Below are 27,723 nucleotides of genomic sequence, written 5' to 3'. Positions count from 1 at the left end.
CTGTGACTGAAAGACAGGACTGGTTCTGCTGGGAAAGCCAGTGATTTGTCATGATTGTTACCATAGCATCTTCATTTGGAAGGTGGGGCCGGCCGGCCTGTCAGTCGACACAGGATTAATTACATATTGCCAACAATTCCATAGGCTGCGAACTGCTTAAAGAACTATGCTTTCAAGTTTCAGGCATCTCCCTAGGACAGTGCTCCTAGATGACGGTGGTAACACACTCTCTGAGTCACTAGCCCCCTGCCTGTCAGCGTCAGGGAGCAGTACAATACAGAGCTTCAGCTCTAGCCAGACTGTTGGCCTCTCTCCAATTTTTTCTAATTTCAGTTTTTGTATGAGAGAAATGATAGGAAATGGAGTTTTGTTTCTTTAAAAAAATTTAAGCCAGGCATGATGGTGCAATGCCTTTAATCTCAGCACTTGGGAGGCAGAGGTAGGCAGACCTCTGTGAGCTTGAGGCCAGTCTGATCTACAGAACAAGTTCCAGAAAAGCCAAGACTACATAGAGAAACCTTGTCTCAAAAAGTCATTTAAAAATGATTTTTATGTACATGAGTGCTTTGCCTGCACACATGTATGTGCATGGTATGTGTCTGTACCTGGTGCCTGCAGAACTGAGGTGGGAGCAGATCCTTTGGAACCAAAATTATGGATGTCTGTGAGCTACCATGTGGGTGAGGGGAAGAGGACCCAAGTCCTCTTCAGGGCAGAAAGTGATCTTAACTCCTGAGCCATCTCCCCAGCCTCTGCCTCCTCCTATTCCTCCTCCTCTTCTTTTATCCTTTTGCATTTTTGACAGACTCTTGCTATGCAGTTCGGAGTGGCCCGGAACTCTTGCTCTCAAGCTTCCTGAGTGTGGGGTTGCAGGCCTGTCCCACCACACCAACCTTGGACTCCTTCCTGGGCTTTTATGTGGATGCCATAACTTGAGGAGCTTTTCCAACTAGGCCATTTCTGCAGCCCAGTTCCCAGCTCCTTCTAAAGGCAAAGACACCAAAGAGAAGCGAAGTGACTTTCACAGCATGGTATTGCTAAGAAGTGGTTTGTCACAATATAAAGGACAGTGTCTCTAATGCCAACACTCAATCCAGACCACTTGCTCTGTGAATCTAGGAGCACAGTCTGGATTGGGCTTCACGATATTTTTTTTTGTTCTTTTCTTTTGCACACATATTGCTGAGCTCGTGGGTGGAACTTTCCATAGCCATGGTGGATAACCAGTTTCTTATTCCTCATACCTTGGTTAAAATGTCAGTGCCAGCGGATAGAAAGAGGCCATTTGAACTCTCCTGGCTATGTATGAAGATGTTTCTTATAGACTTTCTATACTTGATATTCTTACGGACCCTAACTTTTGTATCCTCTCATTAAACTGAGAAATATTTAGTATTTTTCTATTCTGTAAAATGTGCATTTCTTAAGACTCGAAAGGGTAGTGACCAAAGTCCTTTGAAATAATGGAATACTAGAAACTATCTGGAAATGCATGTGGACCCTATCCTGTGGGCCACTTGGACCTAAGACTTTCAATTCCTTTACAAAGTAAAATAATAATTTTTTTCAGATCCCCAATTCCACATTTTTTTAAGTTTGAGGAATTTTTTTTCCCCTGATATGTGAACACTGAGTCTGTTTGTTTTCTTAGGTCCAGACCTGATGGTAATCAGCTCTCCTCTGCTCTGAGTTTACAATGCACTGCCTCTTCTAGTTTGGCCAACAGTTCCTCTCTTTCCACCATCCAATAATAATGATTTTGGATTTTGTTTAGTGAAATGGGTCCAGTTTTCTTTGCTGAGCAATCTCTTTTATTGCAGTAAGTTCAAACACTTTGTTCACTACAGGTCAGTTTACACCCGTGTTCTTTACGGACAGCTTTACTGATCCTAAACTGTAGTTCCAAAACAGAAGTTCTAGTGAAATCATTTATCTTACCATCGATTGTTTAAAACAACCATCTTCATCGGTTTCTAATTTAAAGCTCCCCAATGAACCAGATTATGTCCAGTATTAAATGCGGTCTCAAGATTTTCCAGTTCTCCGCTGTCACTCTACCTTCCTCCCTGCCCAAACCGTCCTTTCCCCCCCCACCGTCTGTATCCTCTGAAATTTGTCTTGATTTCTCATTTGTTTTTCTGTTTACCTTGAGACTGCAAAGTCCAGGTACCACGACCATGCTGACAGCCGCACTTGCATCCCCAGTGTCTAGAAACCTGCCTGAAGTTGTGAACAAATTGTTGATGTGACTAAATGAGGAACTATCCAAACTACCGACTCCTTTCCCTTTAAATAAATACTCTTCAAGAGGCACTACTCAGATTACAACCCGGGCGAGAACGTGGTGAAGAGCATGTAGCTTCCCCATTTGCTGGCAGTACTGGCCGTTGCTCTGGGCAACCACTGTTTCCCACTAGACGTGAAGGCGTCGTCGTCCCGCCTCTCCTGCTTGGCCCCACCCCAGGATGTCGAGACCGGGTACGGCGCTTCAAAAGACAGCTCTGGCCCTTTAAGCCGCGGGGGGCACTTCTGGTCACGTGGCCCGTGGCCACCGGAAGGGGAAGTTTCTCTTGTGATCGCTACCTAGCTCGTCCGAATTCGGTGGCGCCACGTCCGTCGGTCTCCGCCTCCTGCGCCTCCACTTTCCCTGGCCCAGCCGGCCGCGAAGCGCGGGGTGGGCACGGGAGGACGCGCGGCGCTGCGCAGCCGTCCACCTGACGGGCGACCATGTCGGACATCGGGGACTGGTTCAGGAGCATCCCGGCCATCACGCGCTACTGGTTTGCTGCCACCGTCGCGGTCCCCTTGATCGGCAAGCTCGGTATTATCAGCCCGGCCTACTTCTTCCTCTGGCCCGAAGCCTTCCTCTATCGCTTCCAGGTAGTAGCTGGCGTTGGGCAGTAGAGACTACAGCCCCCAGCTGTCCCCGCGGCGGCGGAACGGGTTCTCCGGGCTATGGGGCGCGCTGGGACTGGTGGGATCTGTAGTGCATCCGGCTCCAGGGATTTAAGGCTGAGGTCCTTAGGGTCCCGGGAGGTCCTGGGGTCGAGTGCTAAGGCTTGGATAATTTAGAGTCGCGGATTGGCCTGCTGGGACGTGACTCATGACCTGTCTGGCAAGATTGTACTTCCCGCCTTCCGCACTTTGAAGGAAATAGTGAGAAGGTAAGTTGCCGTCCTGTTGGCAGATTGGGCCCACCTGCCTTAATGTCCTCCTCCCTCTGTCCCGTCGTGGGTCGTGATGCCATCTTAATCAGTGGTATCTACTTGACATGCTTCTGCATGGGTTATTTGCATGTTTACAGTTTCTCTTCCCGCCCTAAAACAGTGGTTTAAGTTTAAGGTCAGAGATAAATAAGAATGAATTTATCTGTATTTCCTGCGGTCCCTATCCCATCACCTGGCATACGGTAGTTAATGTTATCAGTGAATGAGCAAACTACTCAGGAAACGGGAGATGGTAATTTTCTTAAGCATTCAGGAAAACAGTCAAAATTATCCTCCTAAGCCAAAGGATGTTAATTTTCTAGAGGTTATTTTTATCGATTGTGTGGTATAAGAATTTAATCAGGGGACACTCAGATCCCAATATTAGATCTCGATTTCCACATTTCTTGGTGTTCTCTTTTCTGCTCTCCACCGGATATTGTTTTCTTGTCTCCTTTGTTGATTTCTTCTTTTCCTGACCTATTTGTTGGGACATGCTCTAGGAATCCGTTTTAGGATCCTCTGTTGTCGCTCCTTTGGACTTAGGTCTTTTATCACAGAGGGGCATAAATACATGGATGGGAGACTGTCAGACACAGGAGTATCTTTAGTGTGGTGGTGGAAATCACCACCTAGTGACCATAGACATCCAATCAAATCTCCCTTTCATCTTTGCCTTAGAAGTAAGTAGCAACTGTGTTTGCTAGAGGAGTTTAACCCTAGCAGTCATAAAGACATCCCTGAGTTCTATTTTGGTTTTACTGTTTAGTGCTGGGACTCAAACCCAGAGCATAGCACAAATGCTCTACCACTGAGATACACACCATGTACAGCCCCTTGACTTCTTTTTCCCACCCTAGAATCTCTCTAGACAATTGATTCTACCTCAACTGTATATCCAGAATACAGGCCTTTCTCCACTGCAAGCTGTTATTATGCCAGCTTTGCTTTTTTTGGTCTCCCTGAGCAGCAATCCTGTTAAAACATAAATCATGTCTTGTCAGTGTTTGAGAATTCTCCAGTATCTGTGACTCGTGATGAGTAAAGTCCTTTGCTGTCGAAGCACCAAAGTCGACCCCAGGACCTTTGCACGTGTAATTTCTCTCCTGAAAAAGATAGTCATGGCTCATTCACTTAGATCTGTGTCTTTCAGGTCTCTGCCCAAATGCCAATTTACTTTGAAGACCTCTGATTGCTGTCCACCAGAGTGTTCCTCCTTCACTGTTTCCCTTCCCTTTTTCCTGCTACATGTCACCTGTTGGTATTTGTTAGTCCACTTTCCATCGAGAGCCTAGATAGTGCTGCACACAGCAGATGCTTATATATTGCTTGAGTTCATAGAAATTATTGGGGGCTTGCTATGTGCTGGGCACTTGTCTACAGCAGTGAATAGGACAGAGGTCCTGATCCTATGAGACAAACAGAGAGGCACATTGCTAATGACAGCATTTAAAGTACCAGTGTTCCTGAAAAATCTAAGAGGACACTTGAAAATGTCTTTGAATCTGGCTTTTGGACCCAATCTTTCAGAAAGGAAGAATGATTTACATTTCCCAGTAAACTGGGAAAACTAGGCAAAAAGTGGGAATAGAGAGAAGACTGGGTATCAAGTAGAGAGCCAACTGAAGTGGGAAGCCTGGTAGATGAAGACAGGGAGTTACCCCGGGGTTTGTGCTGTAAAGCACAAGTGGATCCTCGAGGGCCTTGTAAGAGGCTAACAGTTTTTACAGCACCAAGGATCAAGTTTAGGGCACTGCACATGCTAGGCAAATACTCTGCCTTCCAACTTTTCTTTGAGGGCACCAATGAAGCCTGGGAGGATTTGAACAAAACACTGAAAGTTGACTGCCTACTTGGAAGAGGGAGTTAGTGTGTTGGGGAGTACTGGGTAAAGACTCAGAGACATACAAATTTACCAAGAGTGGGAATGCTCAGAGAGCTTAGAGAGCCATGGGCTTGGTAGGAAGTGTGAATTAATGGTGTGCTTTGTGACGAGTGTTAAATCTTGAGGTGTTTTCCAGGCATCCCAGTAGAGACAGTTGGTTGTAAGAACATGATTAGCTTGAATTGTATAGTGTTGTGTTAATAAATTATGTGTTAATAAAATAATTGCGTTAATAAATATATTTTGGCAGAGTGCTGTTGTGAACCTTGTACCCGGTGGCATGTTGGGTAACATGAGTGCATGGGGAGCGTTGGCTGTAATCATTTTATGAGAATGTGGTCAAAACTGATTCTTTGAGCCTTGTGAAATCTTGCTCACTTATGTAGCCAGATTGCTAGGATAATCAACATCAAAAGCTTTTCTAATAAGCTATAGACGTAATAATGTTTAAAAAAACAATAAACAGGAACCCACTAGAGGCATCATTTGTGTCACACCTCATGTATGGATACATCAGCCTCTCAGATGCAGATTGTAACAGGCCGAGGAGAAACAATGCAAGAAAGATGAGAAGCACAGAAGGTGTGCGTTCACAGTTTCTGCAGGAGACGCCTCTCCTGAGACACTCCATCTGTGTCAGCCTAGAGAAATTGTGGGATAATTGATTTAGAATTGTGCATTCACAACTTGAAGTAACTATACTTTTCCTTACTTCTGTGTAATGCGAAGTGCTAGTTCTCTAGTTTGGATAACAAAAACAGCAAATGGGCTAAGACTCACTGCCTGGCTGTTCACAGTTCCTCCTTATCACACACGTCAGTGACAGAGTGTCTTCCTGTTGGCCCCTGATCCAAGAGAGGTGGCATTTTCCTGATGCCTTAGTATTTATTTGCTGAGATGATAAGCCTCCCGTGGAGCCTGTACTATATTTCATTTTTTAAAAACAAAGTAATGTCACTCCCTTTGTTAGTGCTGTGCTGTTCTGTACATGGGTTATCTCAGTTTCCACAACCAGCCTGGCCTGTTTATGAGCAACTACAGCTGGTTTCTGTCTCACCTAGTTAATGGTCTAAATTCCTTACTAACCCTTTACTCCCAAAGTGTTTAGCAAAGTGTTTTGAAAAGTGATGTCTTCCAAACTAGTTATAGAAAATGATTTTCCTTTTCTTCTAGAGCTGGAAGATCATAAGGCATCAAGTAGTTAATTCATCTAGGATAGAAAGATTGCAAGCTTCAAATATTTCAAGTAGTTGGGTCATAACATCAAGGCCTAGTTCAGACCCTTACAAGTTAATGTATCTGTCTAGACCCAAAATGTCTTTGCCTAGAAGCAGTGATAATATAGCAACATGCAGGCTTATTGGGTACAGGACTCCTGACCATGGAGCACGCCCTCAGTTCAATGCTTTTTTTGGAAAGGAGAAGAGTAGAAATTGCATTAAGTGATTATATTAATTATGAGCTAAGTCCTAATTTCATAAACATAAACATAAACATAAGCACCTTCAAATCAAGGACATGTGTCAGTTATTTCATACCTCTTCAGTAGAACACACAGAAAATTGTATAATAGTTAATAGTCTTAATAAAATATTGAAATGATTGACCATTTTTATTAGTAATAATAGAAGATTTTATTATTATTATTATTTTTTTTAAAGATTTATTTATTTATTATATATAAGTACACTGTAGCTGTCTTCAGATACACCAGAAGAGGGCATCGGATCTCTTTACAGATGGTTGTGAGCCACCATGTGGTTGCTGGGAATTGAACTCATGACCTCTGGAAGAGCAGTCGGGTGCTCTTAACCGCTGAGCCATCTCTCCAGCCCAGAAGATTTTATTATTAAGTTAAATTAGAAATATAATTCTTGAATTATTGTTATTATTTAATCCCTGTCAAAGAGTCCCAACTTACTAGTCATGGTGATACCTACCTATAATTCTAGTGTTGGGGAGGCAGAGGCCAGGCTGGGCTGGATGTAGCAAGTTTCAGGCTAGCTTTACTACAGAGTGAGGCCCCATCCCAAGAAAGTAAAAAGTAAGCAAGAACAACAATAGCAAAAAGGCCACCAAGGGCTGGGATGCGGCTCAGTTGGTGTGGTGCTTGCTTAGGATTCACAAAGTCTTGGGTTTGATCTCCAATACCACAGAAAGCTAGGCGTGGTGGCCTGTGTCTATAATCCCAGAATTGGAGAGGTAGAGGCAGGAGATCACAAATTCAAGGTCATACTTGACTATAATATAATAGCTTCAAGAATAGCCTATCTCAGGAAAAAAAGAAAAAGAGGCCCAATGAATAACAAGACAAAAAGGCCTCTTAGAATGGAAAGATGTGAGCTCTCAGCTTTTCTAGCTTGTTTTCCAGAATTAGATATTGTCACATGTAACCCAGTGACTGCCAGCTTAGCAGGCTGTTTTAAGAGTATTCGGGTTATGCTGTGTGTTATCTGAAAGGAGAGTAAACTTGAACTGTGGGCTGACATGGGAGTAGCAAGCTTTGCTTACACCAGTGTTCAGCACACACGTGCTACTGTCATCTTGCATGTGCGAGTGCATGTGCATGTGCATGTCTGTGTGTTTTGCATGTGTATGCATGCACAAGTGCACAAGTATTCGAAGGCCAGAGGTTAACCTTGAGTGATATTCCTCAGTAGGCCTTGTCTTTTGAGACAAGGGCTCTCATGGGACCTGGGGCTCACTGGTTAGGTTAGGCTGCTTGGCCTTTTTCCATCTTCCCTGTTCCTTTGGCTTTCCAGAGTTGAAAAATACACCTTTCTACTCATGGCCCTGCAAATGAAGCCTGCTTCCTAATCTTATTTACATGTCAGATAGAGGAAAGAAGGGGGCTGACGGGGATTTCAGAAATAAACATATCCTTCTGAAAAAACTCAGTGCCTAGTGATTTCGAATTATAATTTTAAATAAAAAAATAATAAGTCTCTTAGATGAATGAAAGCAACTATAACTCAAGGGTAAGCTTAATGAACAGGGAGAGAAGTGAGGTATTTTGACAGACACTGATTTCTAAAGAACAGGTGCACACGGTGGCTAAAAATAGTATTGTGTCATCAGCATCAGAGAAAATGTAGTTGGGGGAAAAAGCCTGAGTATTTTTCTTTCTTTCTCTTTTTTCCTCTAAAATCAAGCATTGAGTAACTTAAAGGAATATTGGAGTAGGTGAGATGTGAATTTTAAAAACCAGGTCAGTGGGTGTTTTCTGAAAGGTTGGAATAGTAGTACACCTCCATATATGCTTTAAAACACTTTGAACAGAGTACATTTAATTTACTTTCTTGAGTCCAATCATTTAAGCTGTATAAGACAGGATGAGGGCAGGCATCCCAGGACACATGTCACTGGGTAAGCGGGAAAAAGCCACCTCAAAAGGCTGTACTTAGAAAATTCCAAGATTGGGGACTTGCTTCTGCCCTGTATTGCGGTGCTTTTGCAGATAGGGAGGCAGAACTGACAGTTTACTCTCAGTTGGTTTCTAGGTCATAACAAGGATAGCAGTATCGGAAATGTAACTAATTGTAGTTGTAATACGGCGATCTCTTTTGAGTGACATTGTAAAGAGGAGGGTTTAGTTAAAATCCTAGAGTCATGCTAGGGCGGAGTTCTGTCCTCACCAGTTCCTAACTGCTATGTAACCTTTATCAGTGCTGTCTCCGCACCTATAAAAGCCACCTTCTGAGTCATTTTGTGTACATGAATTGAGTAGCACACTTTATTTTTTGTACAGACCTTGATCAAGGTCTGGGGATGTGCACAGCTCAATTGTTAGGGCATTTGCCCAGCATGTTGAAATTGGGGCTGAGAAATGGTAACTTTACAGACACTTCTCTCCAGGGCTTCTCATGTCATCTGCAGTGCCCCTTTCTTGGGACAGTGCTGCTCCTGTGGTCAAGTTGATGATTTACCCTGGTGCTTTGCTGCTTCGATGCGGGGCGTTGGAAGGTCACATGTGGTCTATGTGGAGCGTCAGGCTCTGAGGTTCCATCATTTCTGTCCATGGAAATGGGCCCGGCAGCTCTGTCTGGCTGGTCTGTGCCTGTTGTCTTTCATTCTAGCAGCTCCGGATCGTTAGCAGCCGCTTCTCTTTATTGTGCTCTTGCCATTCTTGGGGGCTTTGTGCCAAGAGTGTATTTTCCCTTCCTTGTGCCAGCTCTTGCTCATTTTGACAGCCTTCCCATGATTGATCCAGCCATGCTTTTCGTGCCTGGCACATGATAGTGTGCAAGAAGACACACAGCTTTTAAGTCAAAGGTCAGCATTATTCTGTTTTCCAAAGTCTGGGGGCCATCACTTTATTATTTAATAATCTTTTGAGATATAAACCAGTGAATGGTAAGAGCGAAAGGGGTGAAAGAAGATACCTTTATTTTTTTGTGGATAGACTTGTGTGTTTGGGAAGACCAAAGTTCAATTTTCAGATGCTACCTGATTTGGTGGTTGATTATGAAAGGAAAAAGAGAAAACTCTGTAGAAAACCATGAAAATTAAAGTTATCAGTTATCCAGTGACACAGGGATAGAAAAAGATACAGATGTTGGATCTGATTTACTTTAGTGTTGGGGCACCAGTGGAAGGGGAAGCCCTTGGTCTTGCCAAGGTTGGACCCCCAGTGTGGGGGAATATGGGGGACAGTAAGGGGGATGTATGGGGGGAATACCTGTATGGGAGATAGGGAGGGGAGGGGATGGGGGCTTATGGACAGGAAACCGGGAAGGGGAATATCATTCGAAATGTATGTAAAGAACTATATCTAATAAAAAATTGAACATGTTTCTATCCTTGGGAAAAAAGTCTCAGAGAAGACTTTACAAGCATGATAGTAATGAGTATATTTGCCTGTGTGTTAAACTTTTGTGATGAACACACAGCAAAAGTCCTATAAAATCAGTATATTTTGGAATAAATATACTATAAAATAGATACTGCTGTGTAAAATACAGTAAAAGTATTCTAAAAGTGTAAGGCTAATGATAGAACAGGGAATAACTTGCAACAAGAAGCTTTCCATAATACATACAGAGATGCAGGACTGTCAGGGCAGTGGATGTGCTAAAGGCTTTAAAATGAAGAAAGATGCTCAGCTTTCTCAAAGCAAATAAAAATTAGTTTTAGGTTAGTGGCTGTAAGTATCCTTTGTGGTGAATATGTGCAGAAATATGGCAATCATCTATATTTTAGGAGGAAGTATAAATTAATTAAACATTTCTGTAGACATTTGGCAGTATCTACCAAAATAAGTGCATATGTCTGTTGATCTAACAGATTGATTCCCAGGCATTTATCCTGTGTGTGTGTGTGTGTGTGTGTGTGTGTGTGTGTGTGTGTGTGTGTGTAGAGAATGTACAAGAATATTCATCATGGCATCATAACAGTTTAAACGAAGTTTGGCTATCCACATAAAGAAATACTGTGAAGCCAATAGAAATATTTTGTCAAGGGCATGAAGATATAAAACTGCGATATAAAGCATGGCGAGGAAGGAGAAGAGTGGCAGAACATTCAAGGAAACGGGCCGTGCATGCAGGCATGTCCTTGGAATTCCAGCACTCAGGAGGCTGAGGCAGCAGGCTGATTGAACATTCTGGAAAACCTGGGCTGTGAGACCCTAAAAACAAAGGCAAGGCCTGGTGTTGTGTACCTTAAATTCCAGTGCCAGGGTTCTGAGTTCGGAGCTAGCCTGGTCTATATACTGAGCTCCAGGACAGCCAGGCCTATGTAGAGAGATCCTGTCCCAAAAAACCAAAACCAAACCAAACCAAACCAAACCAAACCAAACTAAAAAACCCCAAAGCTTGGCGAAGTGGAGCAGGCAACTCTTGTAATCCAGCAACTCTTGATGCTGAGGCAGGAGGATTGAAAGTTTACGAAGTATCTGAGCTGCAGACTAAGTTCAAAGCCACCTGTGCAATGTAGTGGGTTCCTCCCCTCTCAAAATAAAATGTGAAAAGGGGGGGGGGGCTGGGATGGATCTCTGGTAGAGTACCTAATGGTCTCTGGGTTCAGTTCACAAAGTTGTCCCTAAAGGAAAGCAGTTAGTTGTTGCTGAAAATAACATTTGGAGATTGGAGTTAGGATTTCACCTCTTCATATTGTGTGTGTGTGTGTGTGTGTGTGTGTGTGTGTGGTGTGTGTGTGTGTATGGTGTGTGTGGGGGTGTGGTGTGTGTGTGTGGTGTGTGTGGTGTGTGTGTGTGTGTGTGTGTGTGTGTGTGTGTGTGTGTGTGTGTGTGTGTGTGTTGGGTTATTTGCTTTTGAGCCACCGTGCCTATTTACACTTTATTTTGATTCCTGCTAACCTCTATCATTTGAGAATGCTACTTTTCTTATCTCAGGCAAGACTAGCCATACATTTGCATAGTATTATTGTGTTAACTTGTTTAAAAATATCTACCAATTGATCTGTGAATCGATGTTATATAAGGCAACAGGAACTACTCTGTTTCCTCATACTGCGGTGATGATGTCACTTTAGCACTCGTTGAAAAACTGCTTTGCATAGTGTGATTTTGTTTGGTAAAAATAAGAAAAAAAGGTTCATCCCAGGTAGAGAAACTGACAGCTGTTTGTTTTGATCTGTTCAGATATGGAGGCCGTTCACTGCCACCTTTTATTTCCCCGTGGGGCCCGGAACTGGATTTCTTTATTTGGTCAATTTATATTTCTTATATCAGTATTCTACACGGCTTGAGGCAGGTAAGTTACTTGTCATTTTTCAAGTGCTGTTCCATTTACTAATCCATTCCTATGTTGACTTGGATTTTGAGGGCCATTAATATTGTATAAAGAAATGTGTGTTGATAGTTCTTGCATGCTCACTGGGCCATATTTGAGTTTTGTTTTTGTTTTTGTGTTTGTTTGTTGGAGACAGCGTCTCATCTGTCCCCAATTGACCTCCAACTCAGAGATCCACCTGCCTCTACCTCCTGAGTGCTGGGATTAAAGGTGTGCACTCCCACTCCCAGGCTGATTGAGGTTTTAATCACAGAATGAGTTGTGATTTATTATAGAAGGAAATAACATCATAAAAATTTGCATGTCTCCCATCCCCGGACTGTCTGGGCTGTGTTCTCACACTTACTCCTGTCTTTGTCCTGCTAGAGTAAGACCAGGCTAGAATGTATGCTTCTCTCAGACAGAGCGGGAGGCAATTCAGAGCTTAGTCTCCTCAGAAGCCCACCCTGGGGCTGGAGAGAATGGCTCAGTGAGGATCCAGTCCGGACCCCTTCAGTGAAGCAAATAAGCTGGGTGTGGCACTCACCTGCAGGCAAGTGCCTGGAGACCAAGACCCCCGAGGATTCTGGGGGCTCTCTCCACCTAGAGGAGTCAGTTACTGGGGTTCAGGTTCAATCAGAGGCCTTGCTCAAAAAATAAGGTGGTGAACAATAGAAGATGATACTGTCTGTGACTTCTGACCTTTACACATGCACCATGGTCACCTGCACATGCACACACATGTATATACATGTAGAAAACAACTTTAAGGCAGGATTTGTACATGGTACCTTTTCATGTATAATATCTTGTATGATATAATAAAGAAGCAATACAATGTTTTAAAAGTGTTGTTGAATTAAGTATTTCTGCAATACCTTATATGCTAGTTTGAGTTGCTTATACAAGGAAGCAGGAAATTGATGTCCTAGTCAAAATACAGATCCACTTTTGTTGAGTGTAAGCGATTTGCAAAGGTTGGCTGACTTCAGAGATTTTATAAAACTGCTGGCTCTTACTTAGGTCAGGTTTCTGAATTGTCCTTAAGAGTCTACTCAAGTATTTGAAAATTAATGCCTCTGTCTCACACCTGTTGCCTCCAGGGCTGACAACCTGAGTTCAAGTTCCTGAAACCCACGTGGTGGAAGTGTAGAACTGACTCCTAGCAAGTTATCCTCTGACCTCTACTTACATGCACACTAATATACATGGCTATATGTGCACGCACACACTCACCCAGACCCACACACAAATAAGGGTACTAGGCCTCACCACCACACCAGAGCTCCCCTGCCTCCCAGAACCTTTGGGTTTCACTCTCCCTTGTCCAGTTCTTGCTGGTAGTGCTGCGTAGAGCTGAGTAGAGTGGGGAGAACATTCTGCTCTTCTGGTTTATCTAAGTGATGGCTAAGCTGTTGGAGTAGCTCTTATTTAAACACCAGTGTGGTACATTCTGGGTGAAGTGTGAATGATCCGTAACAAGTTAGTGATGCTTTTACTATGGAAAAATGTAAACATACACAAACAAGGTCTTCTTAAAGAAAAAGGTCAGTAAACCTTTGAGAAAAAGTCATCTCACAACACATTTCAACCCTTTGTGAACCTGTGATTCATTTTTTTTTTAATGGATTTGTAACCTTCACAGCAATTTAATTTCACAATGTTTTCATCAGCACCCCTATAGTAGACACAAAGCAACCCTGCCCCCAGTTCCTAGCTATTGCCAGTCTACTTTCTGTGTGGATTTGCCTGTGTGGGCCATGTTTAATGTCATTTTGTGACCAGCTTCTTTCCCTCATGTTGGCTTTGTTAGTGCTGACTCCTGTTACAATTCACTCATGTTGTAGTATGGTCGATGTGAACCTCCATTCGACTGTTGTCCATCACAGTCTTTTGTCTTTATCAAATGCCCCTGTCTCTGTTATTGAAGCAGAATGTCGCATATAATTCCGTTTCACTCATCAGTACCCAGCATAGCTCTGAAGTCAGGCCTTAAGGACTCTTTCTGATGTGGAAACGAGATCTGGTCTAACTGAGGTCCAGATTCTGCTCTTGTTTATCTCTGGTCTTGGATCCACTTACCCACTTATTAGCTTGGTCAGATAACTCGAGCTGCTCTGAATGTTCCCTGTGTGAGAAGTAGGCAAGGGAACCTGCGCGGTCAGACTGCTGGTGGGTGTTGTTTGCTTTGTTCCTTAGAAGTTGCTTCCCTTCCTTTCCTGTCAGTGCACATTTGAAATGTTCAAGCTGAGAGGCATTTTTGAAACAGTCTCTTTGAGATAAAAAGTTGCTCTCTTTATCTGTGGATTCTGTGTCCTGAGTCAACTGCCTGAAAATTGAAAATATCTGGGAAATAATAAGTCTTCTGAACTTGTACAGTTTTCCCCTTGTCATTACTTCCTAAACAACACATCGTAGCAACTGGTTGCATACAATCTACATTGTAAAAGGACCATAGGTAGTGTCCTCTATCTGACAGGATATGCCAGAATATGTAGGTTCTATAAAAATATTATACCCTTTTATCCAAGGATGGTGGATACTTGTAGGTTTTAGCACCCAGGGAAGCTCTTAGCTTCCCATGGATTCCAGTGGCGGATGGTAAGCTGCATCCCATCTAGCTTCCTCATTTTACTTAAAGGGCACAGTTCAGTTAGTATGCATGTAGAGTTGCACAGCCATCATCATCATAAGTATAACTTTTCTTTGCCTCTAAACGTCTTTATCTGATAGTACTGTCCCCATGCAAGCCATAGGAAACCATTAGTTTCCTTTCTGCTCTTTAGAGTTGCCTCAACTAGTAATTTCTTGTAATAATTGTGATAGGATCATGCCACATACGGTCTTTTGTGATTGTCTTTTACTTAATGTCATGTTTTAATGGTTCTTCTATATAGCATATAGATGTAGTTCATTCCTCATTATTGTCAAATTATATAGATAATGTTAATGGGCACCTGGTTAAGCCATTTCATGGCCACTATGACTAACGCTGCTGTGAGCATTACTGTAGAAATGTAGACTCTTCCATACCATCCTATTTAAGCCTCTATTTCACAGATAGCCCGACAGTTGTCATATGTCCTACACATGTCCTGAAGGACACACTTTTCTTTAAAGAAGTGATGGTAAATGCTGTCATTTAATTTTTCCAGTATTTTTCTCTGTAGAGGCTACTTTCTTCCCTAGTTCTAAAGCCCGTTGTTTACCTTATTTTTTTTCTAGGAGCTTTTGACGGGAGGCCAGCAGACTATTTATTCATGCTTCTCTTCAACTGGATCTGCATTGTTGTATCCTTCAGGGCTGCTCTGGGTCATAAATGAACTCCCTACCCCCCTTTTAAGGTTTTGGGAAATAGTATTCTATAAAAACATTTAAATCAGTTTTTATACCTTTTAAAAACTATAGTTAATAACGAGACTATCAGATTCCGTTTTTGAAGCTAGGGTAAATCCTACTTTTGGGGGATGCCTTCTCTTACTATTATCTCTGGGATTTTCCTCCATATTCAGTGGAGTTTTATTGCTGCCTCCTTGAGCCCAGTTCTCTCTGTTCTCTGGAATGACAGTTTGTTAACTGAAGTACAGAGACTCCATGCCACAGACAACGTTTGATATCTCTGGTTCTTAAGAGAAAATTAATTTACAGCCAGCACTATTTTATGACTTTGTCGCTGTCCATGTTTTGGTCCTAAATAATAATCTATAATAAGGCACCCCACTCTGGGCATAGTCTGTCTCTGTGTGAGGCACAGTTGATAAGCAAACAGTTGGACCTGACTGCTATTTAAAGTTGGCCAAGAGCCAGAAACATAGAGGGCACAGAATACACCCTCTTTTTAAGAGAATGAACATTTTTGAAAAAGGCTATCCCTGACTGTGTGCATTTGTTTCAGATGCACAGACCTCTCCATCTTGTACTTGAATGCTAAACAGTAAAATAGTACCAGGTATAGAAGGAGATACCGGGTGACCAGGTCACGGTGTGAGGTGCTTCATTCCCACGTCTCCTGCTCCACTGACTAACTGTACAGGCTAATGGGATAGTTCTACAGTTATCAGAACTTTTGTGTGTTCCCATATCTTAAGTAATCTGATTGCTAGAAAGTGTTTTCCTTTGGAACAGTGTAGTGAAAGTCCCCCAGAGGGAAATGGTCAGCTCAAGCTTGCTACCTGTAGAATACTTTCTACCTATGATCTTTAACTACAAACCAAGATTACTGGCTTAGCCATGGATATGCAGGTAAGGCTTTCAACTGTTTGCTGTTCTGTTTGTTTCAGAAATTGGGATTACATTGAATGTACAGAATGAGAACTGAATATATAGTTAGCTAAGCCTTTGAGGCTCTTGTCGGCATTATCTACACCATTGGCTTTCTTGTTCATTTCTGGACTAATGCTTGAACACTCGGAGTAATGGTTATGTACTATTTCCTGGGTATTTGTGGAGTTAGATAGTCATTGAAAACAGATTAGATGCTTAGGAAAAAAAATTTCTTTCAAATAACAGCTTGAACTGGTATTTCTGACTTCATGTATTGGTTATAGATTCTTATGGCATTCATTGTATGATAGATAATGCGGTTAGTTTGTAATCATTAGAGATTCCTTTGCAGAGTGTTGGGGGTGGGCAGGGTAGACAGTTCAAACTAAACCCTGGTTAAGTGCTTCTGGAGCTGAGCTTCATATCTTGACTTCATTTGCAGTTGCTGATGATTCCTCTAATCATGTCAGTACTTTACGTCTGGGCCCAGCTGAACAGAGACCTGATTGTATCATTTTGGTTTGGAACACGATTTAAGGTATTTTACCTCAGAGGACCACAACTCAGTTTTGTCCTGAGCTCAGATGTGTACCTTCTGACACTTCCAGAAGGGGTCACTGCAGAGTAGTGTACCATAGGCAGGTGTCTTCCTCCCCCTTCAGTCCTGTGCCTAGCCATCCCAGCATCCCTTGCTGTTGTTACTTCCAAACCCTCTGGATTTCTTCAGGGATATGTCCCTCAGTCCCTCAGTAGTGTGTGTGTGTGTGTGTGTGTGTGTGTGTGTGTGTGTGTGTGTGAGAGAGAGAGAGAGAGAGAGAGAGAGAGAGAGACAGAGAGAGAGAGAGAGGATGGGAGGGGGTGAGCGTGAGCACACCAGAGGGGTTATAAGAGAGACAGACAGCATGCAGGAATCCTGCTAATTTCTAATCTTTTTGTCACTCCTGCACTCTCTACATGCTATACCTAGAAGAGCACCCTTAGGTGCTACCTGCGCTTACTGTTTTCTACCTGTGATGTCCTATTCATTATAGAATTGAATATTGCTTTAGTCTCCTGCCTAGAGTAGTCTGGGGGCTATAAGCTTCCTTTTACTAGTTTCTGAAGTTCCCTTGAAGTTCACCCAGCCTAAGTTTGTTCTAGAGTGTCAGATCTGGAAACCTAATATCCTGTTGGGAGACTGTTAGTTCAAGACATTCACACACAATGTTAGATAAAATCCAAGTTAATTATTTTTAACAGTCTGCTCCTTGGAGTATTGCAGTGGTTCTGTTTGGGGTGTTTTTTCTGTCCTCCATAAGATACTTGTTTGTTTCTTTGTTACTATTAACTCAGCAGGACTCTGTCCTTTGAGGTTACAGGTGTACAGATAAGTCTAGTTTAGATAGGAAGATGTATGTGCAGTAGGGTTGGCACTAGATTTCAGAAATTTTGTAGTGACGTAGTGGTTTCTATAAAGCCCTGGTCACTATTTCCTTCCCCATTTTCAGTACCCCTGATGCCATGTGTCTTCAGACGCGGGCGGCTCTTCACATCTGTGTCCTCTTTCCTAGGCCTGTTACTTACCTTGGGTTATCCTCGGATTCAACTATATCATTGGAGGCTCGTAAGTAACGCTAGATTTATTCCTCTGGAGGCTAATCCTGGGGAAACTTTATTCATCTTTATTTTCCTTTCTTATACCTTTAAAGACTTTAAAGACTGAGTGTTACTATGTTAGAACCTTATAGAGAAAGATGTTTGGATATAATTGGTTGCACTGCAGGACATAAGCACCTTTGACATTGGATGGCTCTCATTTTGTTAGCTGGTCATTATATACATTGTGTTTCTAGACCTATGTGTTTGAATACATATATGCCTGTCTGGATTCAGTATCCGTACTGAGCAAATACAGAGCTCATTCGCCTTGGTTCACCTTAGGAACTTATCCATAAGATTACTGCTTGTTTTTAAGGCACTCCCAGAATGCCTTGGAAATGGCTTACTGCCACAGAAATGGAGATTCTCAGATGAGAAATACTTCTGTACATGGTTTGATAGTGTAGAACTTACGTTAGGCAGGATCAGAATTTTCCTCCCTTGGTCTGGAGTTGGTATTGAGATGTAGGAAAACTTTCATGTTTCTAGTCTTGAGTTTAAAGAGAGACCACCTAGAAGGATCTGTCTGGAGAGATAGCACGGTTAAGAGCAGCTGCAGAAGGTACCCACGTTGGGCAGCACACAACCACACAAGACTTTAGCTCCAGGGGTATCTGATATCTCCAGCCTCCTTGGGACTTGTGCCCGTGTTGTGCACACACACAGGCATGTACAAATTACAAATACTTTTTTAAAGTCTGAATGAGAAGAACTTTCCTCTGATACGGTGGCACACACCTTTAATTGCATGCAGCGCTTGGGAAGCAGGGCAGGTGGGTCAGCCAGGGCTACATTGCTAGACTCTATCACAAATAAACCAAGCCAAAACAAAACACAAGCTAGAGATTCTAAGAGCTCTTCATTTTTTACTTACCTATTATTTTCAAAAGTTAGATTTCAGAAGTACTAGTCCTTCATACAGCTGATGTATGTGACCTGTGGTCCTTACTACTCCTGTGTATTTCCAGAGAGGAGTGAGTGGACTGAAGAGGGGGACAGTGTAGAGATTAGCACTTTTTGACGTTGGTCAGCCCCCTCTCCGCTCCCCACCCACAGGGCAGAGTGTGGGGAGTCGAAGGTGTTCATGTGCTCAGGGTAAAGGTGGAAGAAGGATATGTAAAGAGCAGCCGTGGATGCTGCAGGCGACTGTGTGAGCCTTGGGAAACCTGAAGACATCTGTACTTGCTTTAGGATGTAGGGCAGAGCTCAGCTGTCCTAAGTGATCTCTGTGTGCCTCATCTCACTGACAGGGATGCAAGTCACAGTTCAGAAGTGAAGGAGCAGTGGTGTTGTCTGTCTCTCCCTCTCATGGTCTTCCCTTGGTAGTCTGCTTATTTATCTGTTTTACAAACATCGTGTGTGAAGGCAAAACTCAGACACTAACTTGCTTTGCACAAACCCACCTCCTGAGACAAAACTAGCGTTTTGAGGATGGATTGGGGGCTTGGAAGAAATGTCAGAGGTGCTTTTGGCCAGGACGAGCTGTGGGCCTCATTAGTTCTTCAGGCCTGATTTCTCTCTCCGTCAGCATACCTTTGTCACTCACTCGCTCTGTAAAAGGACCCATTGTAGAGCTGTCGCTGACTCCCCGGGACTGTAATGGACTCCAGTGAAAGCGGCTCTTTCCCATGCTCTCAGTTACAGCTTGCTGCAGCTCACTTTGTTGCCTGGATGTCTTTGCACTGACTTGACTCTCTTTGCAGGGTCATCAATGAGCTCATTGGAAACCTTGTCGGACATCTTTATTTCTTCCTGATGTTCAGATACCCAATGGATTTGGGAGGAAGGAATTTTCTGTCCACACCTCAGTTTTTGTAAGTTTTTTTCTCTTCTCTTATTGAGCATTATGCTGTCCTATGTTTTCAAGTATCCTGATAGGAGACACTTTCCAGAGGAGATACTTCACTGCCCTCTCTAAGGGAGAAATGTGAGCCAATCAAGTTCTTACTGTGGTCACAGGAAGCCAGGGATGGGTGCCACAGCTTAGTCCCTTTCATGACACCTGGCTAAGCATCACTGACTGGTTAAGCCGTCACAAAGATCACCTGTGCTGAGCAGGCTTGAGTTATCTGATGCTGCTAGAGTGCCAGCAGACTGGGGGACAGTTTTCATAAAGGATAACACTGCATTTTTTTCATGAAACATTGGTTTCACCCATATGTTGACACAGTAAGTTAGCTCATAATTTGAAGTTTTTAAAATGTTTTTCTTTGTTTCTGTTTTTGGGACAGGGTCCCTGCTGTCTAGCTCAGGCTGACCTCAAACTCTCCGTCCTTCTGCCTCAGTCTGCCAAGTGCTAGAACCATCAGTATGCCCCCACCCTGCCTGCTTTAGACTCATAGAGTAAATGTTCTAGACTAGAACTTTTGTAGATTGTTTAAAGTTAAAATGAGAGACTTGAGATTTGTGTAGTAGCCCCAACTCCTTGGAAGTAGGTGCTTGGTTGTTTTCTTTTTTAGAGTTAATTAAGTAGAAGAGGCCAAGGGCAGTAACTTGTGGGGATGCCATTCCCTTGTGCACTGCTTTGGATACTGGTGAATTTACTGATTAAAACCTCCAACCTTTGGTTCATAAGTCTGAACTGAAGGGCTGTCCCTGCCTCACAGGACTGGTTAAAGTAAGGCTCATTGTTGGAAGCATAATGGTGGGTTGTAGGTTAATGGCATAGTACTGGGTTCTGGGTTAATAAAAGCCTGTGCCTGATGTCTTGGGGAGGACTGGTGGCTGAGCAGAGATGCGCACACACTGGAGTGTATAAGTATCATGGCCATTCTGTGAGTGGAGCAAAAGGCTTGAAATCGCGACCAGTCAAATCACCATATGGGTATCCCAGTCTGCCTGACAACAGTCACACCTAAACTCATGAGGGATATGATATAATCACTTGCATCTAAGAACTTAAAAGACGGGTTCCCTTTGTATCAAGATGTTACTTTAATGTTTACAGTTCTCTTTTGTTTTCAAGGAATAGGTGAGGGCAGAAGCACTTTAGTAGTCCTCCTCCACCGCAACTCTGTGCAGGTTAGGGTATGTTGGTAGAAGATATTTGATTGCGAACTATAATCAGAAAAATCCAGTGGCTTGTTTGTTTGTTTTAAAAAGAGAATAAAAATTTGATTGCGAACTATAATCAGAAAAATCCAGTGGCTTGTTTGTTTGTTTTAAAAAGAGAATAAAAAAAATTTTTGTTTCTCCTTTGTGCCTCAGGTTGCTTTTAGGCTGAAAAACAAATGACCAGTCTGCTTCGTAGTTAGCGAGCGGCATACTGGCAGCAGGTCTGGGTCTTTGGTCTAGGTTTATCAAGTAGGGTGGCAGATGCATTGGCTATGAAAGCCTGTGTTCTGGGGAGTCGCCAACAGTTACTTTACCTTAAATGGCTATTTTCTGACTTAACAGCTTACAGATATTTTCGAATTGTGGACAAAAGTGTAGAAAATTCCAATGGTAAAATTACGGCAGCACCCTGGAGCCCGCCTTCCACTAGAGCTTTCTCTGTTGGTGGATGCCCTTCTGTTAAATTTTGCATAAAGATCAGATGGTAAAATGTAGCTCCTTGCAAAAGCAGTAACTGCTTTGGAATTACCATAAATTTTTGTTGATTATGTATAATTGGGTGTCTTTTTATTCTAATTACTGGCATTTAATTTCACTCTGAGCCTAAGCTATGAAGCTGCTTCTATATTGTTTTGAGTATGCAGTGGAGGAGGCAGCCAGTGCCTTTTTAAGTGCTGTGTTTTATTATGGACATCAGAAGAGTATTACTGTACAAGATGTCATAGATGTTGACAGTTTGGTGCCTGGAAATGACACTTTGATTTAATGATAAAACTGTGTTTTATTTTTATATTTTAGTTTTTTAGAGACAGTTTTGGGGGATTTGTCATCCTGCCTCAGGTTCCCAAGTGCCTTATAGGTGTGGGTCACCATGTTTGGCTGTGTATTTATCTGAGGGAGAGGGGTTGACTTACAGATTTCTAAGAAGATTCATATTCTGCATTCCATTTGAAAAGCAGCTCTTATCTTCTTTTATACGGTTCTTTCCAACAGTAAATTTACTGTCTAAAGGGGCTCTTTTCTTCTTTGGGGAAGGAGGATGAAGGTCTTAATGTTACAAACTGATACACACTACTAGCTGTTGTTCTATCAGTGGTTCTAAGTGTCGTAGCATGGTATGGAGGATAAGTAGGTACCAGCTTAGAGCCAGGGTGTCTGGGCATCAGTACTGATGGTTATTCCTGAAGAACTTCACTCAGCTTTGCTTCCATTTTCTTGTCGATTTAATAAGCTTGATTGTTGGGAACTGAGGCATATGTCTCTAATCTTAGATATTTGAAAGGGAAAGGCCAGAGGTTCTGCAGTTCAGGACTAGCCTGGGCAACTCAGTGGGATCTTGTTGCAAGAAAAATTTACAAAAATGGGCTCTGGGCCCATGGCTCAGTGAGCTCAGTGGTGGAGTACTTGCCAAGAACTCCCGAGGTTTTAGATTCTACCCTCAGAGCATCCATAAAGGAAAAGAAAGGGGTAGAGGGTGTGTGTGTGTGTGTGTGTGTGTGTGTGTGTGTGTGTGTGTGTGTGTGTGTAAGTGTAGTATCCTCACAGGGTTGCTGTGACAATCCGATGAGTTTTCAAACATGCTGTAGCACAGGTGCTCCTTGGACAGTAAGCTGCTTTAGTTTTAGGTTGTGTTATTGGCTATGGGTGTGAAAAGTCATTTGTCATGACTTATTCTGGGTACAGAGGACTTAAAACCAGGCTATCAAGTTTGTACTCTCTGACTTCAAGCAGAAATGTAAACTTTAGAACCCTAGAAACACATTGTCAATTTACTAGTAATGCAGACAGTGAAGAGAAGTGTTGGGAACTGTGTACTGAGAACACAGACATGGGTTGAAGTTTTGTTAGCTGTCCTGCGATGCCTGGTTTATTAATTTGTAAGGTGAGGCATCATTGGACCTTTTTTGGCTCTGGTGTTGATCTATCTGGGATGGGAAGGATGCAGTTGGAAGGCAGGTGATGAGTAAACTAGACACACACTCATAGCTTCCAGACAGAAAGCCTTGTGGCCTGCATGTCTCAGTCCAGAGCCAAGGAGATGCTCTGCGGGCTCAGACCTGCTGCTTGTGGGTTTGTCCTCTGAAAGTGAGTCATTTTGAACTCTTTGATTCAGTGTGTCCCATATTCTGACACACCAAGAAGCCATTGATGATTTCTGCTCATTGGGCTGTGCGTGTAACCTGTTTGTTTCCATATTGCTGTGCATAAATTACTTTTATAACCAGTGGGAAATGTGAAGAGCATGAATTTAGTGTGAATTTAACTGAAAGCTTGGTAAAGTTAAAAATCATGAAAAGCAAGTGCCATCTGCAGTCAGGGCATTGCAGTAAGTGCTGAAAAGAAAACTAAGAAGACAGTGTCCCTGGCCTCTTTCAATGTGACAAATGTTCTGGAACATCCAGGAGAGGGAGATGTTCCAAATGACTGGAGATGGCATCCAAGTGACTGTTCTCATTGTCTCTTTTCTTCTCTCTGCTCCAGGTACCGCTGGCTACCCAGCAGGAGAGGAGGGGTGTCAGGCTTCGGTGTGCCCCCTGCAAGCATGAGGCGAGCTGCTGATCAGAATGGCGGAGGTGGGAGACACAACTGGGGCCAGGGCTTCCGACTTGGAGACCAGTGAGGAGCAGCCCTGGCCTGCTCACCAGCCATGCTAAGCAGATGACAGTCTCCTCCCAGTGCTGGGCACGCTTAATGGCCGAGCTCTTGCTGCCGCTCTTGGACCTGACCCACACTGAATGTAGTCTTTTGGTACAAGACACATTTTTAAATCCCGAAGGAAAATACAAGTGTTCCTCAAGTTTCATGATTCTCATTCAAGTCCTTTCTGCTGTGAAGAGCAAATGTCAGCTGTGCAGATTTCAGAACTGACTCATGTTCTGCTGTCTTCTCCTCTCCCCTTCCTTCTGATTAATGAACTGGGCAAGAGGGGCTGATGAGTCAAATCCTCTCAGAGGACCCTCTCCTCTCTCACACGTCCCCAATCCCGTCAGAGGACCCTCTCCTCTCTCACACGTCCCCAGAGCTGCAGCTAGCATTGTCCACAGAAGGATTTTGCCTTTGACAAACTTACTGACTTGCCAAAGCTTGGTCACAAAGAGCTGGCTCACACATGGTCCTTGGCCATCACTGGCAGGACTGTAACTGTAGGGAGAAGATTGGAGCAGCAGAGGAAGAACTTTCTCCGCTGTGGGGCCTGCATTAGCCTGTCAGCAGTGCTGCCATTTGCTGCCTCTCACATATTTATACACAAAGGCACCTCTGAGTCAGTGAGGGCCCGGACTGGGAGTAACGAGGATTAGGACTTGTTGCTAGGCACTCCTATCCCTCTGAGCTGAGTGATCAAAACCATAGTGGAGTTGCTCCTGACACAGGGGATGGGTTTAATCACAATCCCTTGTGTTTCTTCATGGGGTGAACTGGCTTTGTGTGCCCAGAGCAGCTGTGCTGTGCTGTGCTATGTTAGGAGGTTCCTGATCACATGGCCAGACAGACACACGTCCCTGGAGGCACTGATTCTGTTTGGTCCTCATTGCGGGTGTGTTCATTCAGTCGGTGGAGAAGAGAGGTTTAGACTCTAAATTTTTAGTTAACTGTTTTTTGGACCATGCCTTTTCTGGTCAAGTGTTTATGTTAATGCTAAGGGAAGTGCCTCTTCAGATGTGTGTTGGTCAGTTTTTAAGGCTAATGGAGGCACATCTGAAGGGGTCACTCGTAATTAGAGGTTCCAATAGCTTTAGGATCATTTGCATTTGAAGGTCTTCATTACCTTGGGTCATGCATGTATACACTTTGTGAATCAGACCTGCTCCCTTTTTATAGGTGGGCTTTTGCCAGCAGAGCTCAGCTTATCACTAAATAAAGTTTTCTGAAGGCTCCAGGGCTTTACAGTTACTTTATGCTTTCATTCTGGAATCAGGCTGCTGGCTGCAGTGGGACGGGCCAGTATGCTCTGAAGGCTTTTGATACTTTGGTTTTTCCCTTGAGGAAATGTGCCCAAACAGGGTGACTTACCCTTCTCTGCTCATTAAAACTGTGATGTGTATTATATTAGGAAGTGGGAGTTTGAAAAAGAGCTCCCCCTTTCTCATGTGTACCTCTCCATATTTAATTTATATGATAAACTATTGAGTGGAGAGAGGCTGATCCTGAACCATCTGGTTCTCCTGCTGACCTGAGGCTATGATAAATGTGTGTCTGTCAGATTCAGGAAGGATTGCCATTTGAGTGAGCAGGAGATTATGCTTCGTCCTGGTACCAGGCTGTCTCCTGAGAGCACTGGCTTTTCTAAGGATCTGCAAGTACAGAGAGCTTTTCTGTACAGGGAAAATGTTCAGAAAATTCTTTCTCCTGGACATGATTGGGAAGCTGATAATTTTATTATCTTGCCTGGATTACTAGTCCTTCCAAGATAGTTTTACCAAAGTGAGCTGTTTGAGTATTGACTTCACAAGGTAAGAATTCACAGTGGGTTCTCTTTATGAATGTGAAAAAAAAAAACCCTTATTTTGTACAGACAGCTTTCCTTTTTGTAACTAATCCTTTTTACTGGTAAACATTGTAAATTAAAATGTGCAACTTGAAGGCTGTCTGTGTTAAGTTTCCATACCTCTGCTATGGTGTGTTCACGATGTAATTTGTTATTTTCTTCACTGGATTGGTTTTATGTGATCGCCAGTAGTTTTTGACTAGCAGGACAGCAAGCATTTTTGTATGTGATTGGTATTCGTGTATTAGAGAATGTCTGAATTCCTGGAAGAAATTGGTACTGAGTTTTCCTTTGTGTGCGCATGCACGTGCTTGAGGGGGTGTGGGGGTGGGGAGAGCATGTGTGTGGGGGAAGAGATGGTATGTGAGTGCCTGTGTGTCAGAGAGAGAACAACTGAGCGTGCGCGTGTTGGGTTTTGGTAAATAGCCTAGACTATCTGCAAACTTAGAATCTTCTTGCCTCAGCCTTTCCGGTTCCAGAATTAGGCATATTTCACCACAATTGGCTTGGCTTGGTCTTTATTAATGAAGCAGGGTGTTTACAGGTTTTAAATTAGGAGTCAGAGCCGACAGTGCTATGCTTTATAGCATTTCTGTAGCTTTTACCCATGAGTGTGAGTTTTGGAACTCTGGAGTTAGATAAACCATTCCCTTAGGTAAGAACACCAGACAAGAACACACATGCCAAGTTTTTGTTAAAGGCGAGCGGTTTGAATATGGCTTCCTGGCCTTGTGATGCATTTGTTCCAAGATAGGTCAACACCAGGAAGCAGAGCTGTACACCTTTTTCTTAGTAGAGAAATAATGGGATGATAAGAAAAAGACAGGACATTGCAGTCTCCTGGTAGGTGGGCTACCGTTTGAATAGCTAATAATGGGCAGTGTCTCGGCTGCCAGTGTCTTTACTGCCAACTGTATGTGAGGTCCCTTGCCGTTTTACGTTTTCAGTAGTAACAGTACTGGATAATGAAACTTGCTCGCCCTTGGGGAAAGGCACAGGTCTTTTTGGACTTCTTGCAGGTAGTGTCTTAGAGGCCTGGCTTAGGCAAGCATGCTTGCTTTATTTGCTGGATTTATTTGCTTTCCAGAGTGGCTCTGGATTGGGATTGGGGTGTCAACAGGATACTTGCCCAAATCGGTTGTTTTGTTTGCTCCTATATGTCCTGACATATTAATGTCTGGATTCAGTTGTATTCCATTTTGAATATTTTAAGACTCTGTAGTTTCCTTTCTGCTTCATGATGAGAATCATTTGGGATCAGAGGGAAGTAATTGTCTTGTCGTGCCCTTTCTACGTGTTTTTAAAGTTTCTGGTGATTTAGTTGGCTTTGGGAACCAATGTTTAAACCAACTTCTTTTTCTTTTATTAAATGTGTTATTTTGATAATTTCACATATATGTGTCTATATATTACATTCTAATTACTGTCACCTTCTTCCTCTCGTCTCCCTCTCCATCTATTACCAGCCCCCTACAAGTCTCTTTCACACATTGATGGTGCTTGGCTTTGTGACCCAGCATGTAACCAGAGCTACTTGTTTAAAGGTTTACTGCTAATCACAGGAGCATGGTGAACTCGCTCAGGGAATCCAGTTGAATACAATGTCTGGATTCCCCCTGAATGTATCAGTGGCTCAAAGTTGAGCAGGGAGAGTAGGACAGTGTGGGTCCCTTCTTGGTCGGTGATTGACTCTTGACACGCCCCGTCTAGTGTAGGCCTATTGCTGGCAGCTGCTGCTGCTGTGAGGTTATGATTGCAATGGCTCTGTCATACCCACACAATCATCTTGCAGTTCTTAACATTCTTCCTCTTTCTTCCTCGTTGTCCCTGGAACTTTAGAGGGAGTGATGTGGATGTCCTTGACTGTAACTTAGTTCTTGAGCAACTCTTTTTTTTTTTTTTTTTTTTTTTTTTTTAGTTCTTTTTTTTCGGAGCTGGGGACCGAACCCAGGGCCTTGCGCTTCCTAGGTAAGCGCTCTACCACTGAGCTAAATCCCCAGCCCCACTGAGCTAAATCCCCAGCCCCGCAACTCTTTATGTACTACCTTTTATTATAAAGTTTTTAGAAAGCAGCTTGATGTTTTTACTAGGATGTAAAACTTCAGCCATGACTTTTAAACTGTTTTATAGCCAAGCATGGATCCTTCTTGTGGGATGGGACTCAAAACCAACAAGAGTGCTTGGTTGTTCCCATAACAGTTGTACCATAATTGCACTAGTGGACACATCTTACTTAGCAGGCTGGTATTGAAGTTCATAGGTGTTTGGCTGGGGAAAGCCACTTTCTCATCAGCTTACATTGTATCTTCGGATACTCAGAAAGCTAGCCAGCTATTAAGGAGGAAACCTGCAGCTCAGATCCATTTTCATTTCTTATATCCAATGTATGTATTGTCTTCAGCCATAGGGTCTTATCAACTAGTTCTCCAGGGCAGCCAGGAGGAATGGCAAGAACCTATA

The 27,723-nt window shown here is 43.1% G+C and overlaps 2 protein-coding genes across 8 annotated transcripts in view; one reads left to right on the top strand and one right to left on the bottom strand.

The window, feature by feature from the left end:
- Tbc1d31 (TBC1 domain family, member 31) overlaps nt 1–2,267 on the bottom strand; it is a 79,382-nt gene extending 77,115 nt beyond the window's left edge. For both annotated transcript variants that reach the window (XM_087556473.1, XM_087556475.1), the window contains exon 1: nt 2,147–2,267. In XM_087556473.1, coding sequence (XP_087412599.1) covers nt 2,147–2,199 — 53 coding nt within the window. In that variant the 5' untranslated portion in view covers nt 2,200–2,267. The remainder of the gene's footprint in view (nt 1–2,146) is intronic.
- A 305-nt stretch (nt 2,268–2,572) lies between these two features.
- Nucleotides 2,573–27,723, top strand: part of Derl1 (derlin 1) — a 125,906-nt gene continuing 100,755 nt past the window's right edge. For 5 of the 6 annotated variants that reach the window (XR_015624232.1, XR_015624233.1, XM_087558014.1 and 2 more), the window contains exons 1-8: nt 2,573–2,880; nt 11,693–11,804; nt 15,048–15,112; nt 16,038–16,064; nt 16,528–16,623; nt 17,636–17,688; nt 19,427–19,537; nt 23,259–23,350. Coding sequence is in view for 4 of the 6 variants with exons in the window: in XM_087558014.1 (XP_087414140.1) it covers nt 2,728–2,880; nt 11,693–11,804; nt 15,048–15,112; nt 16,038–16,064; nt 16,528–16,623; nt 17,636–17,688; nt 19,427–19,537; nt 23,259–23,350 (709 nt within the window). In the remaining 2 variants the exon portion in view is untranslated. 6 annotated transcript variants of the gene reach the window in all.

The sequence above is a fragment of the Rattus norvegicus genome, chromosome 7, assembly GCF_021556685.1.
Source record: "Rattus norvegicus strain SHRSP/BbbUtx chromosome 7, alternate assembly SHRSP_T2T, whole genome shotgun sequence".
Lineage (NCBI taxonomy): Eukaryota > Metazoa > Chordata > Mammalia > Rodentia > Muridae > Rattus > Rattus norvegicus.
Note: the sequence above shows the minus strand (reverse complement) of the source record. Positions and strands in the feature narration are given on the sequence as shown.